The sequence below is a fragment of the Pseudophryne corroboree genome, chromosome 3, assembly GCF_028390025.1.
Source record: "Pseudophryne corroboree isolate aPseCor3 chromosome 3, aPseCor3.hap2, whole genome shotgun sequence".
Classification (NCBI taxonomy): domain Eukaryota; kingdom Metazoa; phylum Chordata; class Amphibia; order Anura; family Myobatrachidae; genus Pseudophryne; species Pseudophryne corroboree.
Window position 1 is genome coordinate 785,495,557 of NC_086446.1, and position 16,264 is coordinate 785,511,820.

At 47.4% G+C, this 16,264-nt stretch overlaps 1 protein-coding gene across 2 annotated transcripts in view; it reads right to left on the reverse strand.

Moving 5' to 3' along the window:
* The window catches only part of PDCD4 (programmed cell death 4), a 129,587-nt gene that overhangs the window by 76,128 nt on the left and 37,195 nt on the right, over positions 1 to 16,264 (reverse strand). For both annotated transcript variants that reach the window (XM_063962632.1, XM_063962631.1), the window contains exon 3: positions 9,953 to 10,243. In XM_063962632.1, the coding sequence (XP_063818702.1) occupies positions 9,953 to 10,243 (291 nt within the window). The remainder of the gene's footprint in view (positions 1 to 9,952; positions 10,244 to 16,264) is intronic.

A 16,264-nucleotide genomic window follows, 5' to 3' on the forward strand; every position in this document is an offset into this window, starting at 1 on the left:
AGAAGACTCTGAACGCTTTCTACCTGATAGCGGAGGACTGGTCCAGGACGCGTTTGCGAACGATTCCCCACGTATGTATATTCTCTGTAGCCATTATTCTCTAGTTATTCTGTTTAGATTTCCTGGTTAGTCTGTAGTGTATAACTTGTATCTGTTTACCCCTTTTCTCTGAATACTCCACTGCGGTGTTAGAGCCCAGTGGTTTACCACAAACCGGTGTTGTGTTTTCACTTTCCTGCAAAGGGCTTTATAGCGTATTAATCGGTATAAGGTGTATAAGCATTGTTAAGGTGTACGCACTGCGGGTACTTCATACCGCCAGCGCTACTTAAGGTTTTAAGGTATTACATCGTTGCAGTACTTGGCTGCTAAGGTTTAAAGTATAAGCATATCCTTACATTGTTTCATTAATAAGGTTTACAGTATATCACTCTGTGTGCGTCCGCGCCGCGTGTACGTTGTACCCACGGCACGGCGTCTGATACGCTAAGAGCGTATCAATACGGTACTCAGTACGCAAATAGCGTACTTAGTACGTAGTGTGTGTAATTAGTCTAGCGGCCATAACGGCTCCACGGTAATAGCGAGTCTAGTGATATAGCTTTGTGTTTTAAGATAATTGACATTATCAAGGGTATCTGACCTCCTGATAGAGGCAGTACTTTCCACATATACACACAGAGAGCACTTACCACAGCCCAAGACCGCTCTTTGGAGGACAAATCTGAACAGAACCACAATCTCTTGGTTAAGGTGAAAAGAGGACACCACCTTAGGTAACTAACCCAGCCGAACTCAAAGAACTGCCCGTTCACGGTGAAATATCAGAAATGGTGGACGACAAGACAAAGCGCCTAGATCTGACACTGCAGAGGCAATAGCCAGCAAGAACAGGACCTTGGCCGTAAGCCATTTAAGGTCCACTGTCTCAACAGGTTCAAATGGAGACTCTTGCAGGGCATTCAAGACAACAGACATATCCCATGGAGCCACTGGAGGGACATAGGGAGGCGGAATCCGTAAAACACCCTGAGTGAAAGTGTGAACATCAGGTATAGACGCAATTTTTTTCTGAAACCATACAGACAAGGCAGATATATGAACCTTGAGGGTGGCCATACGAAGCCCTAGGTCAAGGCCTCATTGCAGAAAAGCCGTTCCGAATCGATATGCATCATAATTCTTATCAGCACACCAGGTGAAGTAAGAATTCCAAACCCTGTAATAAATCCAGGTAGATGCCGGTTTGCGGGCTTTCAACATAGTCTGGATAACCGCCTCAGAAAATCCTCTGGTCCTCAGGAGTGATGCTTCAATAGCCACACCGTCAAAGCCAGTCTGGCCAGGTCTGGGTAAAGACAAGGGCCCTGTACAAGAAAGGTCCGGGCGCTGAGGAAGTAGTAGGGGTCTCTCTGTCGAAAGACCCTGCAGGTCTGAGAACCAATGCCTTCGAGGTTACGCTGGAGCGTCCAGAAGTAGTATTCCTCCTTCTTGTTTGAAGTTCCTTATCACCCTGGACAGGAGTGACATTGGAGGGAACATGTAGGGCAGCCGAAAATTCCATGGAACCGCCAGTGCATCCATGAACGCTGCTTGATGATCCCTGGCCCTTGATCTGAAGACCGGTACCTTGTGATTGTGTCGAGATGCCATGAGGTCTACGTCCGGTAGGCCCCATCTGTCCATTAGGAGTTGAAAGACTTCTGGATGAAGACTCCACTCTCCGGCATGCACGTCCTGACGACTGAGGAAGTCCGCTTCCCAGTTTAGGTGAGAAAGTCCGCTTCCCAGTTTAGGACCGACGGAATGAACACTGCCGATATGGCTGGCAGACGGCATTCTGCCCAACAATGGATTTTTGACACTTCCATCATTGCCAAGCGTTATCAGCAGGATCCAGTTGGGGATCCAAAAGGGACGGCACCTGTTTAATCACGGGTCCTGTAGCCAGCGACAGACGAACCTCCGGAGTTAAAGTGATCAGATCCGATGAGGTTGGCCGTCCCATTTGGAAAGGATTAACCTCTGTGGTGGGCGGGAATGAAATTGAGCGTACTCTACCATGTCGAATGCCGACACCATCAGGCCAAGTACTTGCATCGCCGAGTGTATCAACACTCTGGTGCGACAAAGGAAGCATCTCATCCTGTCCTGAAGCTTCAGGACCTTTTCTGGAGACAGAAGCAGAAGTTGACTGTGCGTCCAGAAGTGGCCCCAGGTGAACCATGCTCTGAGTTGGGACCAGCGAGGACTTTTTCCAATTGATAAGCCACCCGTGGGCTTGCAGGAAGGTTACCGTCAGTTGCAGATGACTGAGGAGGACATTGTGGGAATTTGCCAGCATCAGCAGGCCGTCCAGGTACGGCAGCATTCTGATCCCCTGGTGACGGAGATGGGCCGTCATAACGGCCATGACCTTGGTGAAGATCCGAGGAGCCTTGACCAGTTCAAATGATAGAGCCTGGAATTGATAATGTAGGTTGCCAATAGCAAACCGCAGAAACTGCTGGTGATATATGGCAATAGGTATATGGAGGTATGCATCTTATATATCCAGGGATACCATATAGTCTCCGGGTTCCATAGCCAGTACAATTGAGCGCAGTGTTTCCATACGAAACCTGGACACGGTCACAAAATTGTTCAGGGACTTGAGGTTGAGTATAGGCCGGAATGACCCATCTGGTTTCGGGACTAGAAACAGGGTCGAGTAATAACCTCTGCCTCTCAGGGACTGAGGCACCAGCACAACCACTCCTGTACTCCGGAGAGAACTGACAATTGTTTGCAAAGCTTGTGCCTTTAACGGATCCGAAGGTAGAACTGTGGTGCAAAACTGACGAGGGGGACGGTCTCTTGAAAGATACAGCGTACCCATGAGAGATAAATTACAGCACTGATGCGTCTGAAGTGGTCTTTAACCAGACCTGGATGAACTGTAGAATTCGGCCTCCCACCCTGGGATCCCCAGGGATAGGCCTGCCCCATCATGCAGCAGGCTTGTCTTGTTTAGAAGCAGGCTGACGGACTGCCCAGGATTGTATGGCCTTGGGCTTTGTAGTTTTGTGAGCACGAGACTGTCTCGGGTATGCCTGACCTTTTGCTTTCCTTTGAGGCCGAAAGGAAAGAAAAGTGGTACCTTTTGCCTTCTGTGCAGAAGGATTAGTATTTGGGAGAAAGGTAGTCTTAGCAGCTGCTAACTCAGACCCAATTTTATTCAGGTCTCCCCCCCCCCCCCCCCCCCCTCCAAAAAAAAAAGATGTCCCCAATAAAGGGGAGTACCTCCAAGGTCTTTTTGGAGTCTAGGTCCACTTTCCATGACCTCAACCACAGAATACGGTGAGCCAGGACAGATACAGTCGAAGCATTGGCCACCAACACACACACCTCAGGAGATGGCTCCTGAATGTAATAGGCGGCGGTGGTAATGTGAGACAGGTATTGTCTGGCATTGTCAGAAATATTCTCGGACAGCTCTTCCTCTAATGCCTGAACCCATGCTTCAATACCTTTTGCAGCCCAGGAGGCAGCAATAGTAGGTCTATGTACAGCACCTGTAAGGGAGTAAATAAATTTCAGGCATCCCTCCACACGCTTATCTGTTGGTTCCTTCAGTGAAGGGACAGTGGTGACAGGCAGAGTGGATGACACCACAAGGCGGGTGATGCGAGAATCCACTGGCCGTGAATTTTCCCACTTGCTACATAACTTTGAAGGGAGAGGATAGCGAGCCAAAGCCCATTTAGGCAGAGGGAATTTCTTCCCTGGAGTAGACCATGGTTCCAGTCTGATGTCCACTAAATGGTCATAATGGGGTAACAGAGTTTAAACCACCTTCTGCTGTTTAAACATATCAGTTTTCTTTGCCACAGTAGTGGAATCCTCATCATCAGTGATTTGTAGGATTTGTTCAAGAGCAACCACTAAGGCAGGGACCTCAATCTGCGAGGGAGAATCCTCATCAGTAACACCAGATTCAGTGTCTGACAGGACCGTATGCTTCCCCTCCTCTTCAGATAAAACATCAGAGAGGTATGTGGACTGTGAGGAGGAAGTAGCCCGCTTAGATGACCCAGAGGCACGGGAGTGACCTGGGGTGGATTTCTAACCAAGGACTAATTTAATTGCTGCAGCTGGTTAGATAAATTTTCCACCCAAGGCGGATTAACCATAGGGACAATATGTGGCTGTAGTGGCACAGGTGGTCCCATAGGGGGCATAAGGCGTTCTACCAGAGTACCTAGTAGGTTAGTGAACGCAGCCCAGGATGGCTCCTGAGTAGACCCAGAAGCTGCGGACTAACTAGGAGGTGGCACATGGGGGCCTAATTCCGAGTTGACCGCAGCAGCAAATTTGTTAGCAGGTGGGCAAAACCACGTGCACTGCAGGTGGGGCAGATGTAACATATGCAGAGAGAGATTTAGGTGGAGTGTGTTCAAACTGAAATCTAAATTGCAGTGTAAGAATAAAGCTGCCAGTATTTACCCTGCAGAGAAACAAAATAACCCTCCCAAATCTAACTATCTGCAAATGCTATATCTGCCCCACCTGCAGTGCACATGGGCCCTCATTCCGAGTTGTTCGCTCGTTGCCGAATTTCGCTATATTGCGATTAGTCGCTTACTGCGCATGCGCAATGTTCGCAGAGCGCATGCGCTTAGTTATTTTACTCAAAAGTTAGGTATTTTACTCACGGCATTACGAGGATTTCTCTTCGTTCTGGTGTTCGGAGTGTGATTGACAGGAAGTGGGTGTTTCTGGGCGGAAACTGGCCATTTTATGGGTGTGTGTGAAAAAACGCAGCCGTTTCTGGGAAAAACGCGGGAGTTGCTGGAGAAATGGGGGAGTGCCTGGCCGAACGCTGGGTGTGTTTGTGACGTCAAACCAGGAACGAAACTGACTGAACTGATCGCAGTGGCAGAGTAAGTGTCGAGCTACTCAGAAACTGCTAAGAAATTTCTATTCGCAATTTTGCGAATCTTTCGTTCGCAATTCTGCTAAGCTAAGATACACTCCCAGAGGGCGGCGGCCTAGCGTGTGCAATGCTGCTAAAAGCAGCTAGCGAGCGAACAACTCGGAATGAGGGCCATGGTTTTGCCCAACTGCTAACAAATTTGCTGCTGCGATCAACTCTGAATTACCCCCATAGTACATAGACCATCATAAAAAACTTCCCATTCTGGTAAATCCCTGGAGCATGCTCTGCATGATGCAGGAGCTTCCACTGATTTACTGCCCTTTCTGTTAGACAGTATATAAAAATGCAACAACAGAGCAACTTAGTACGATAAAGCCAGACAAAGTACAATACCTGCGAATAAATCCGGTATTATGTGACAAGAGTACACCGTAGAATATGCGTATTGGATAAATACTGTGATGCACTATATTAGCGGACCCAGACGCACCTAGCCTCTTAGAGTACAGAATATAGTGACAGTTATATCTGGGAAACACAAAGTGAAACCACACAGCAGATACAAGCACACACACTCACAGGCAATGCAGAAATGATTAAACAATAAGGCTGCACTGGACTAGAATATATACATATATAAAATAAAACATAGCGCGGTCCTAGACCGGAGGTATATATTAGAATACTCGCACAATATATTCTATAATAGGTACATTTTTTCTTAACTAACGCTGTCTGTATAAAAACATGTAGAATACTCAAGTGTTTGTAAAGTCACAGCGCTGTATACAGGCGGCTTTACAAAGGAGACCTTGCCCTGCAGTCCGGGAGACCAGCTGCAGCTATGCTCAGAAGATGGCACCCAGCGTCTCTGTCAGGGAGTGAGGGATAGTATAAGGCAGCACCAGGGTGGGAAAATCTGCTCAGATTGCACCCTGCGCCGGGGGAGGGGCTACAGGTCAAGCACCACCTCCCCTGTGCTGGACTTCCACCCCGGGTACTGAGAGTCTTATTAAATGGGGTGTTAGTACACCCGACCTGTACTCCGACTCCCCAGTGGTCTAGTGAGATACCTGCTCGGAGACAACGTCCACGCCAGCGTCGCGACCCGTCTCCCTAGGTCGCGGACAGAACACGATTTAATGGCGGGTCCCGCCTGGGGAACCCGCTTACCTCCTCCCCGTAGCAGCCACGCAAACCAGGAGAGCGTCTGCGACCGCGTGCCTAAGCCGGAGCGTCTCCGCCGCAAGTACCCGGGAACTGAACCTCGGGAGTATGCGACGCCGCTTGGGAGGTGATGGAGCTGCAGCGCTTAAGTGTCACCCTGACATACAGCGCTGACAGCCCAGAGAAGAAATCTTCTTAGAAGCTTTTTCAGGGCTGCCCAGTGCAGCCCTCATGTTAGGTAACAGCTGCCGCAGGAACCAACTCGAAACTGGGCTCCAGTGCCCGGAGGTGGGGTTTATAGAGGAGGCCCCAATGCATCCTGAGACAGCCTAAAGCTTTAGTTGTGTTGGTGCCTCTGGATCAAGATCCACTCTACACCCCGATGTTTTCCTGTGGAAAAAAAATGTATCCTGCTGCAGAAATATCATTACTCTACCACAGTCCGTTTAACGAGTTAGAAGGCGAGTAGTTGCTTTGGACAACTTCTCCACTGTATCTCTCCCCAGCATCTACCTGATGCCACAGTCTCAGCACTGAGATGTGCAGACAGGGGAGCCGTCCAGAGATCAGTTCTTCTCTGATCAAGCAGGAACTTATACTGAGATTGGTGGTGGCACAGAAGTATAGATGCAGGACCTGTTCCCCTCTTAGTACCTGTGCAGGAGCAGGTGGATGGTGAATCAGGGCCAGAGGTTATGTTGGAGGGGCTACAAATTAAGAATGGGATTAATGATAAGATGGCAGGTAGGAGAATGATGACAGTATACAGGAGTTGATGACGATTATAATGGAGCAGGGTAGAAGACGAGGCAGGAGGGCTATACTGGTAAAGAGGAAAGTAGATAAGGAGATTATGAGGAAAGTATGATCATGTGTACTGGGATGAAAAAGGGGAGTAAGTGAGCAATGCATGAGCCCACAAATGGATGGTGGGGTCAAGGAGTGAGTACCGTGGTGGTGAAAAAAGGGGCAGACAAGTAACATAGTATCTAAGGTTGAAAAAAAGACAATTGGTCCATTGAGTTCAACCTATTTGTGGTCTCCTATGCAGGATTATTTTGGTCTAAATTTTGTCTGATGCTGATGTCAGCCATTTGTGTTTTATTCCTCTTTTCATAGTAACTATAGTGCGCGACTACGCACCATAACCCACCATAATTCCTATCCATTAGGAATTTATCTAACCCATTCTTAAAGGTGTTGACTGAGTCCGCCATTACAAATCCCTCAGGCAGGGAATTCCAAACTGTGAAAAATCTTTTACGCCGCATTGTGCGGAATCTCCTCTCCTCTATCCTAAGCGAGTGTCCACGTGTCCTCTGCGCTGATCTTACCAAAAACAGGTCCCGCACAAGCTCTGTGTATTGTCCCCTTATATATTTGTAGATGTTGATCATGCCCCCTCTTTGTCTCCTCTTATCCAGTGTAAACATGCCTAGCCTTGCAAGCCTCTCCTCGTATTCCATCATCTCCATGCCCTTAATTAGTTTGGTCGCCCGCCCCTGAACCTTTTCTAGCTCCAGAATATCCTTTCTGTAGTATGGTGCCCAAAATTGTACACAGTATTCAAGGTGTGGCCTCACAAGTGATTTATATAACGGGAGTATAATACTCTCGTCCCTAGCATCTATTCCCCGTTTTATGCATGCTAATATCTTATTAGCCTTCTTTGCTGCAGTCCTACTTTGGGTACTGCTGCTTAGTTTGCTATCTATGTGAACAACCAAGTCCTTTTCCAGTACAGAATCCCCTAATTTTACCCCATTTAGTAGGTAGGTGTAATTTTTGTTCTTGCTACCACAGTGCATTACCTTACACTTGTCTGTATTGAAGCGCATTCTCCTTTTGGCTGCCCATTCTTCTAATTTAACCAAGTCGTTCTGAAGAGACTCAGCATCCCCCTCCGTATTTATAACTTTACACAATTTGTTATCGTCTGCAAAAATTTACACCATGCTCTCTAGATCTTCTGTTAAGTCGTTAATGAAAATGTTGAACAATAGCGGTCCTAGTACAGAACCTTGTGGCACACCACTTAGCACTTCAGTCCAATATGAAAATGATCCATTAACCACAACGCGCTACTCCCTATTATCTAACCAATTTTTGACCCAAGTGCATATTGTGCTCCCTAGCCCTATTTCTTGTAGCTAATAGATAAGTCGCATGTGTGGTACAGTGTCGAAAGCTTTGGCAAAGTCTAAAAAAATTACATCCACCTCCTTACCCTGATCAAGGTTCGCACTTACTGTTTCATAAAAGCCAAGTAAGTTTGACATGATCTGTCCTTCACAAATCCATGTTGATTCCTTTTAATGACCTTATTGGCTCCAAGGAACTTCTGAATACTATCCCTTAGAACCTTCCAATACTTTCTCCACTATAGATGTATATCTAACTGGTCTAGAATTACCCGGTTCAGCTTTACTTCCCTTTTTGAATATAGGCACTACTTCCGCTATACGCCAGTCTTTGGGAACCATACCTGATATAACTAAATCTTTAAAGATCAAAAATAGCGGTCTTGCAAGTTCAGAGTGAAGCTCCATTAGAACCTTTGGGTGAATTCCATCGGGACCCGGTGACTTATTAATCTTTACATTTTTTTTAAAATCGGTCATAGACTACCTCCTCACTTAAATAAGCACTTATCAGTGGGACATTATCATTACTGAGATTGTGCATTAGTCCCTGAATTTGGTCCTCTCTTGTAAATACTGTTGGAAAAAAAAAAACTAATTTAGTTTGTCCGCTATGTCATTATCATTTTTGACTAAGAATCCCAACTTGTCTTTTAAAGCGCCTATACTCTTCTTTAATCTCTTGATGTTGATGTATTTAAATAATTTTTTGGAATTGCTTTGCTTTCCTTGGCTACTAGTTTCTCAGTTTTTACTTTAGCCGCTCATTTATTTATTGCATATTTTGTTACAGTCCTTATAGTGCTGAAAATGACTCCACATTCCCTTCAGATTTGTATTTTTTGAATGCTCGCCTTTTCTTGCCCATAAATTCCTTTATCTTTTTGTTACGCCACATTGATTTGGGATTTTTATTCCTTTTTTTGCTGCTCGTGGGAATAAATTTGAGTGTATTTTTATTTTTTTTATTTTTTTTTAACTAGCAGTGATTTAAATACATCCCATTTCTCCGTATTTTTCCTTGAAACAAAATTTCCCATTCAATATCCCTTAAAGCTTCCCTCATCATGTCAAAGTTGGCTTTGCTAAAGTTTAGAGTCCTAGTTGAGCCAGTATAGAATTGCTTATGAAAACGGATATTGAATGTGACCATATTGTGGTTGCTGTTTCCTATGGGCTCCCCATCTCTAATAATTGATACCAATTCCCCATTGTTTGTTAATACCAGGTCTAAGATTGCATTGTACCTAGTAGGTTCCTCGATTAGTTGAACCAAGTACAGTAGTTATCATAGTGTGTTTAAAAGCATGTATCACATGAATCGTTTATCCAATTTATCTCCGAGTACTTAAAATCTCCCATCACTACTATGTCTCCTACTCCTGCTGCTCTTTCAATTTGCTTCAGGAACAATTTCTCACCAAGTGTTATGATGGGGGACTGAACAGGGTAATGTCTGTGAGGTTATTATTAGCGAATACAACCATATGCATAGCTCCTACATTTTTCAGTTGGCTCGGATAACAGAAAGCATGTAACGAGTCCTGGTGTAAGCGTCACAGGCATCACAACACACAGCGTGCAGGCTACCACAGCGGATCTCTTACACACTACAGGTAATCGACATACCCTGGCAGCAGACATTACGCTCCCTGCCCTTACTTCCCCAGTCATCAATAGCTTATGCAATCTGTACAGGAAGCATAAACGACAACACTTTACCGACCTTTCTTTGGCAACCCCCTTCCTTTCCCAGTCCTGGATTTCCGGTCCATAAGTTTCGTCTTTGGGCTAGTGGGGGGAACCCCACGACCACCTTCCCCATTATCACCGACAGAGTCTCCTCTTCCCGAGTCCCGTGAGGAGGTTTTGCGCAAGCGTCTCTTGGCTTTGGCGTCGACTCTAGCCTGATTGATTGCAGAGGCGGGCCAGTTTCCATTCACCTCATTCCTAATTTGCTCCGCTCCACCGTTCTCTTCATCCCCATAGAAGAGGGAGTCATTATGGTTATCAGCATCTGGGGTACAAAGCATAAACCTTCAGCAGAGGCCCTGTCACATGTCACACTCCCTACTGCCAGAGGCCCTGTCACATGTCACACTCCCTACTGCCAGAGGCCCAGTCACACTCCCTACTGCCAGAGGCCCCGTCACACTCCCTACTGCCAGAGGCCCCGTCACACTCCCTACTGCCAGAGGCCCCGTCACACTCCCTACTGCCAGAGGCCCCGTCACATGTCACACTCCCTACTGCCAGAGGCCCTGTCACATGTCACACTCCCTACTGCCAGAGGCCCTGTTACATCTCACACTCCCTACTGCCAGAGGCCCCGTCACACTCCCTACTGCCAGAGGCCCCGTCACACTCCCTACTGCCAGAGGCCCCGTCACACTCCCTACTGCCAGAGGCCCCGTCACACTCCCTACTGCCAGAGGCCCCGTCACATGTCACACTCCCTACTGCCAGAGGCCCCGTCACACTCCCTACTGCCAGAGGCCCCGTCACACTCCCTACTGCCAGAGGCCCCGTCACACTCCCTACTGCCAGAGGCCCCGTCACACTCCCTACTGCCAGAGGCCCCGTCACACTCCCTACTGCCAGAGGCCCCGTCACACTCCCTACTGCCAGAGGCCCCGTCACACTCCCTACTGCCAGAGGCCCCGTCACATGTCACACTCCCTACTGCCAGAGGCCCCGTCACACTCCCTACTGCCAGAGGCCCCGTCACACTCCCTACTGCCAGAGGCCCCGTCACACTCCCTACTGCCAGAGGCCCCGTCACACTCCCTACTGCCAGAGGCCCCGTCACACTCCCTACTGCCAGAGGCCCCGTCACACTCCCTACTGCCAGAGGCCCCGTCACACTCCCTACTGCCAGAGGCCCAGTCACACTCCCTACTGCCAGAGGCCCCGTCACACTCCCTACTGCCAGAGGCCGCGTCACACTCCCTACTGCCAGAGGCCCCGTCACATGTCACACTCCCTACTGCCAGAGGCCCTGTTACATCTCACACTCCCTACTGCCAGAGGCCCCGTCACACTCCCTACTGCCAGAGGCCCCGTCACACTCCCTACTGCCAGAGGCCCCGTCACATGTCACACTCCCTACTGCCAGAGGCCCCGTCACACTCCCTACTGCCAGAGGCCCCGTCACACTCCCTACTGCCAGAGGCCCCGTCACACTCCCTACTGCCAGAGGCCCCGTCACACTCCCTACTGCCAGAGGCCCCGTCACACTCCCTACTGCCAGAGGCCCCGTCACACTCCCTACTGCCAGAGGCCCCGTCACACTCCCTACTGCCAGAGGCCCCGTCACATGTCACACTCCCTACTGCCAGAGGCCCCGTCACACTCCCTACTGCCAGAGGCCCCGTCACACTCCCTACTGCCAGAGGCCCCGTCACACTCCCTACTGCCAGAGGCCCCGTCACACTCCCTACTGCCAGAGGCCCCGTCACACTCCCTACTGCCAGAGGCCCCGTCACACTCCCTACTGCCAGAGGCCCTGTCATATGTCACACTCCCTACTGCCAGAGCCCCCGTCACACTCCCTACTGCCACAGGCCCCGTCACACTCCCTACTGCCAGAGGCCCTGTCACATGTCACACTCCCTACTGCCAGCACATGCAACAGATCGCAGATACACAGTGCTGAGGACATCCACTAATCTGAGAGACTAAAGGACCGATTCAGTGGTGGATGCGGTGACGACATGCAAACATTTGGCCAAGTCTTCTGTACTGCGTATGCGTCAGTCACACAGTGCCGGAGTTCTAAGAGTTGCGCGGTCTGAAAAAGTCACAGGTCGCAACTACAGCGAAAGACGCCAATGCAGTTAAGATGTGCGACTCTAAATCAGACCCTCAATAGGCTCAATAGGCTCTGCCATGAGCAGAGATAAGTTCTACAATATTATCCGTATTCTAGTTAGCATTTTCTCTATTCTTGTTAATTAGACCTCCAACACTAATGTAAGTCTTTACAAACTTGCCAACCTTTCAAAATAATTTGCCTCTAAGCATCTCATAATGTCACATGGGATACGGTGGCCCACACAATCCAATTCTAGTCATGTGATAGTCACAGACCCAGAATACAATGCATGTTATTTTCAGTACTCCTCTACAATAAAGGGTTACATTGTAAGGTCTAGAGAATAGGAATATAAAGTAAAAGCTGCATTCAATATACAGAGAAAAGATATGAAAGGGGCGTTTTATCAAACCTTCTAAAATGGACAGGTGAAAACACTGGCCAAAGCAACGAATCAGGTCATAGACACTATTTATCATGTGCATTCTATAAAACGAACGGTTCCCACATACCTCCTATAGAGGGTTATCCTAGAGTTGGGGGCTAACGTCTGCCAGGACGGCAATCATTTTTCTAACCAAGCTCCATAGGACAGAACATGGAGGAGAACTAGAGCTAAAAGGACGGGTGTTCCTTGCCCCCCATAAATTCATAGAAAAGGGTTTAATGGAAACATACAACACACACAATTTTCGCTTTCATCCTTGAGGGACTTGCGAAATTCATGACTTCCCAAAGTATTGCACAACACCTTCAATCCATAACGGTCTTCTTTAGAAGCACAAACATTGAATAAATAAACTTGGCAAATGTATAGACCGAGCACAAGATGGCTGCCCGAAAGCTGCGCTAAGGTCCAAGACGCCCCTCTCATCATAGGGTAAAACGTGCTCTCCTTCTCAGGAATAGGTTTCCCCAACCCAACATTAGTCTAGATTCCGGACATAATCCATCTAGTATTACTCTGCTCAGACACAAGTCAAACTGTCTTGTGGGCATCATAAAAAGGTGATCCTACTAACACAAGTCCTCGGAGCCCTGACAACACCAACAAAGAATATTCTTTTTCTAAAAGGCTGACCAAAAAGTCCTCTTCACATTACCCTAATCTAAGTGGCACCTGGACCCCACCTCAGCCGAAAGGAAAGGTTGCTAAAGGACATGAAAAGTGAGAGATGGAGACCTTTAAGCCATAGTCCCAAGCTCAGATATGATCCTCGCTGTATATAGTCAAAAGAAAGCACATATTCCATGTAACAAGCTTTACTTCCACCAAAACCAAGGTTTCGAAAATAGGGTGCTGTAAAGCGGAAGAGGCTACTGTATATAAAGTCTTAACAGTTGTACATACAGGAGTTTTTGGAGGTTGCACATTGCATACTCCCTGCAAAAGGGCATGCACTTAAAGAAAAAGGTGCTAGCTTCTTCTGAAAGATGACCAAGAGAACCACGATCAAAGTCTCAGACCACTGTCCAGATGCTCAGACCATCCTAAAAGAACCTCTTTCCACAAAGAGGTACACCCTATTCCTGTCCAAAATAGTTTTTCTGGCCTGAGAAGGGTTCCAACCACAGTCTGAGAAACCCTTTGCTGTAAGAATCTTGGACTCAACAGCCATGCTGCCAAAAATAAAATACAACAACCATATGCACTAAAACCAGATGATGCATGTACCATACATAACCTTAGATAGCACAAGAATCCCCTGAACACCTCCCTTTATACCTTTAGAACCTGTGGAAGCATTTCTAATAGAGAAAACGGGTCAATTCTATGACACTAACAAAACCACCTTTGGACCTCTTGTTCTTTTCACCGTGGTATGGGCACTATTGAGACTGCTGGGACAATTTGTTCCACCCAGGTTATCATCTTGCTATTTTCTTACGATGCAAGGGAGCTCTCGGCGCACACAGATGGCTGATGTATGTCACCGCCATGGCAGTGTCTGACTACATTTTTAGTTAATAAAGTTTGCCGTTTATCACGATTTTTTGTTCTAGTACATTTATGGGAGCTTCAGCTCTGCCCAAGAGCCAAACGCCATGAAGAGGAGAGCCACAGGACCCACAAGCCTAAAAGCTGCCACGCGTTGTTACAAACGCCCATTCCCATAAAATATGAAGCAGTGACCCTTGTTGAATCGGTTGATCCTGGATGACAACTAATGTACCCTTGGAAACAGCCTGGCGCGATTCGTTTAATTTCTATCTGATCTCTATCTGGAGTTCAAGTTCAACCATGCATATTTAACAGTCTCAAAAGCTTGAGAATCCGGACCTCTGACAAGGGCACATTCTGTTATTTGGTTGCTGAAGAGTAGCCCTAGGAAAATAATTAGCTGGATGTGCAATAGATTGACTAATAACTACCAACAAACCAATCCCTGGGACTCCAGACATCTTTGATAACCATAAAAACCATGAAATCATTTTGTTCCATACCATTATAACCAAAATCAAAAACTCCACCTTGAACCTGTCCACCTGAAGCTTAATGTTTAGAAATTTTAGGCTCAACACAGAGCAGTTTGTGGACCATGAAGACAATTGAATACGATCCCAACCAATTCTGCCCTTCAGGAACTGTGAAGATCATTACCAAAACCAAAAGACATTTAGGCAGTCTTTCTTCTGTGAAGAGAACCAGCTAAAGAGGTGGTGCAAGCAGCCAAGGGCTTAGCCCCCTTCCCCGAGTGCCATGCATAATCCATGGGATAGGCCAATATGCTATACAGCCCCCACCTGACAATCTCCCAGCACCAGAGGCTCTGCACTTACTCCTTGGGGTACAATTACTAAAGTGCAGGTTTACAAATGTGGAGCTGTTGCCCGCAGCAACTAGATTCTACTTCTCATTTAGCTAGCTCCTTCTAGAATATAATAGCTAGAATCTGACTGGTTGCTCTACTCTTAATCTCCACTACCTCCTTCTGTCCAGTGCATTTCCAAGTATTGTGGAGGTGGTCTGTACTAAATCAGGGTATCTACAAGTGAATCAGTATCATAAAGCCTCGGAACTGAAACAGAATATTTAGAAAGTCCACGTGTATCTGAGCAGTGCGGCTGTAGTGAATAATAAAGACAGCTTTCTATAAGGGTGTGGTATATTTTGTTGACGCTCACAATGTAAACATGGTTGTACTATTGACATTAACCATGTCAACATTTTGCTTTTAGTCTGATTTTATACCTGACCCTAAATGGAAATGTCAGCATTGTGACAATGTTGATATTTCCGATGAGAACAGTCGGTCAATGTTGAAATTAATGAAGACGACATTTTAACCACGTCATCATCAATGTCGACCTTCTGCTGTTGAAATGGCGACATTCAGACTGCTTAATGAAGTATAACAGGGAGGGCAATATATGCCACAGATCACATTATGCTGCATAATCATTTATTCAGGGCTGACTGGAGAACAAAGCGGAGAAACCGTAGGTGATAATATATGTAGTTATAGTAGACTTGCGTTCAATAACTCTATTTCTCCGAAGTGCACAGTATCCACAGGATAACATTGGGATATGAGGTAGCATCAGCAAAATGGCACCAATCAATCAACATCTTTCGGCCTCCCAGAATGCAACGGGCCAGTCTCCTATATCCCCGCCTCCTGCCTCAGCCAATTCAGTTTAATGATGTTGAAGGCAGAGATGATGTAGATGTACGCACCAACCGAATGACATGCGTATCTACCTCGGGAGCAACCTCCCTTTTTAAACAATCCCGAGCCGGAAAAGGATAATGAGAATTACATTTTTTCGGAATTCTGGATTTTTTACTGGGTGTAACCCAAGCCTCTTGCATGAGTTCCATCAGCTGTTCGGACTCTGGAAATTCAGTTCTGACTGTTTTGGGACGTTTAAACACAGGTGCCTTGGATTTTAAACACAGGCTCTGCTGCCTCCTCTAAGGATAGAATGGCTGTCACACGCCATAGGCGGCGTTCACCGCGCTTACCCCTGCGTGCCTGCTGGTCTGTGTTGCGGCCTCCACTTTCGGTGGTCCACGGGCTTCGGCGCCTGGCTGGCGCGGCTCCCGGCGGTTCCCCAGGGCAGGGGGCGCCGCCATGACACCCGGCATCACATGGGCGGGGAGCAGGTGACGTCATCAGACAGTTCCACCAATCCAGCGGAGGCGGGAGATTCAAAGGCAGACGCCGGGCAGCGCCTCGGCGCCTGAGTATCGTCTTTTCCTCTGAAGTGGATGCCAGTGCT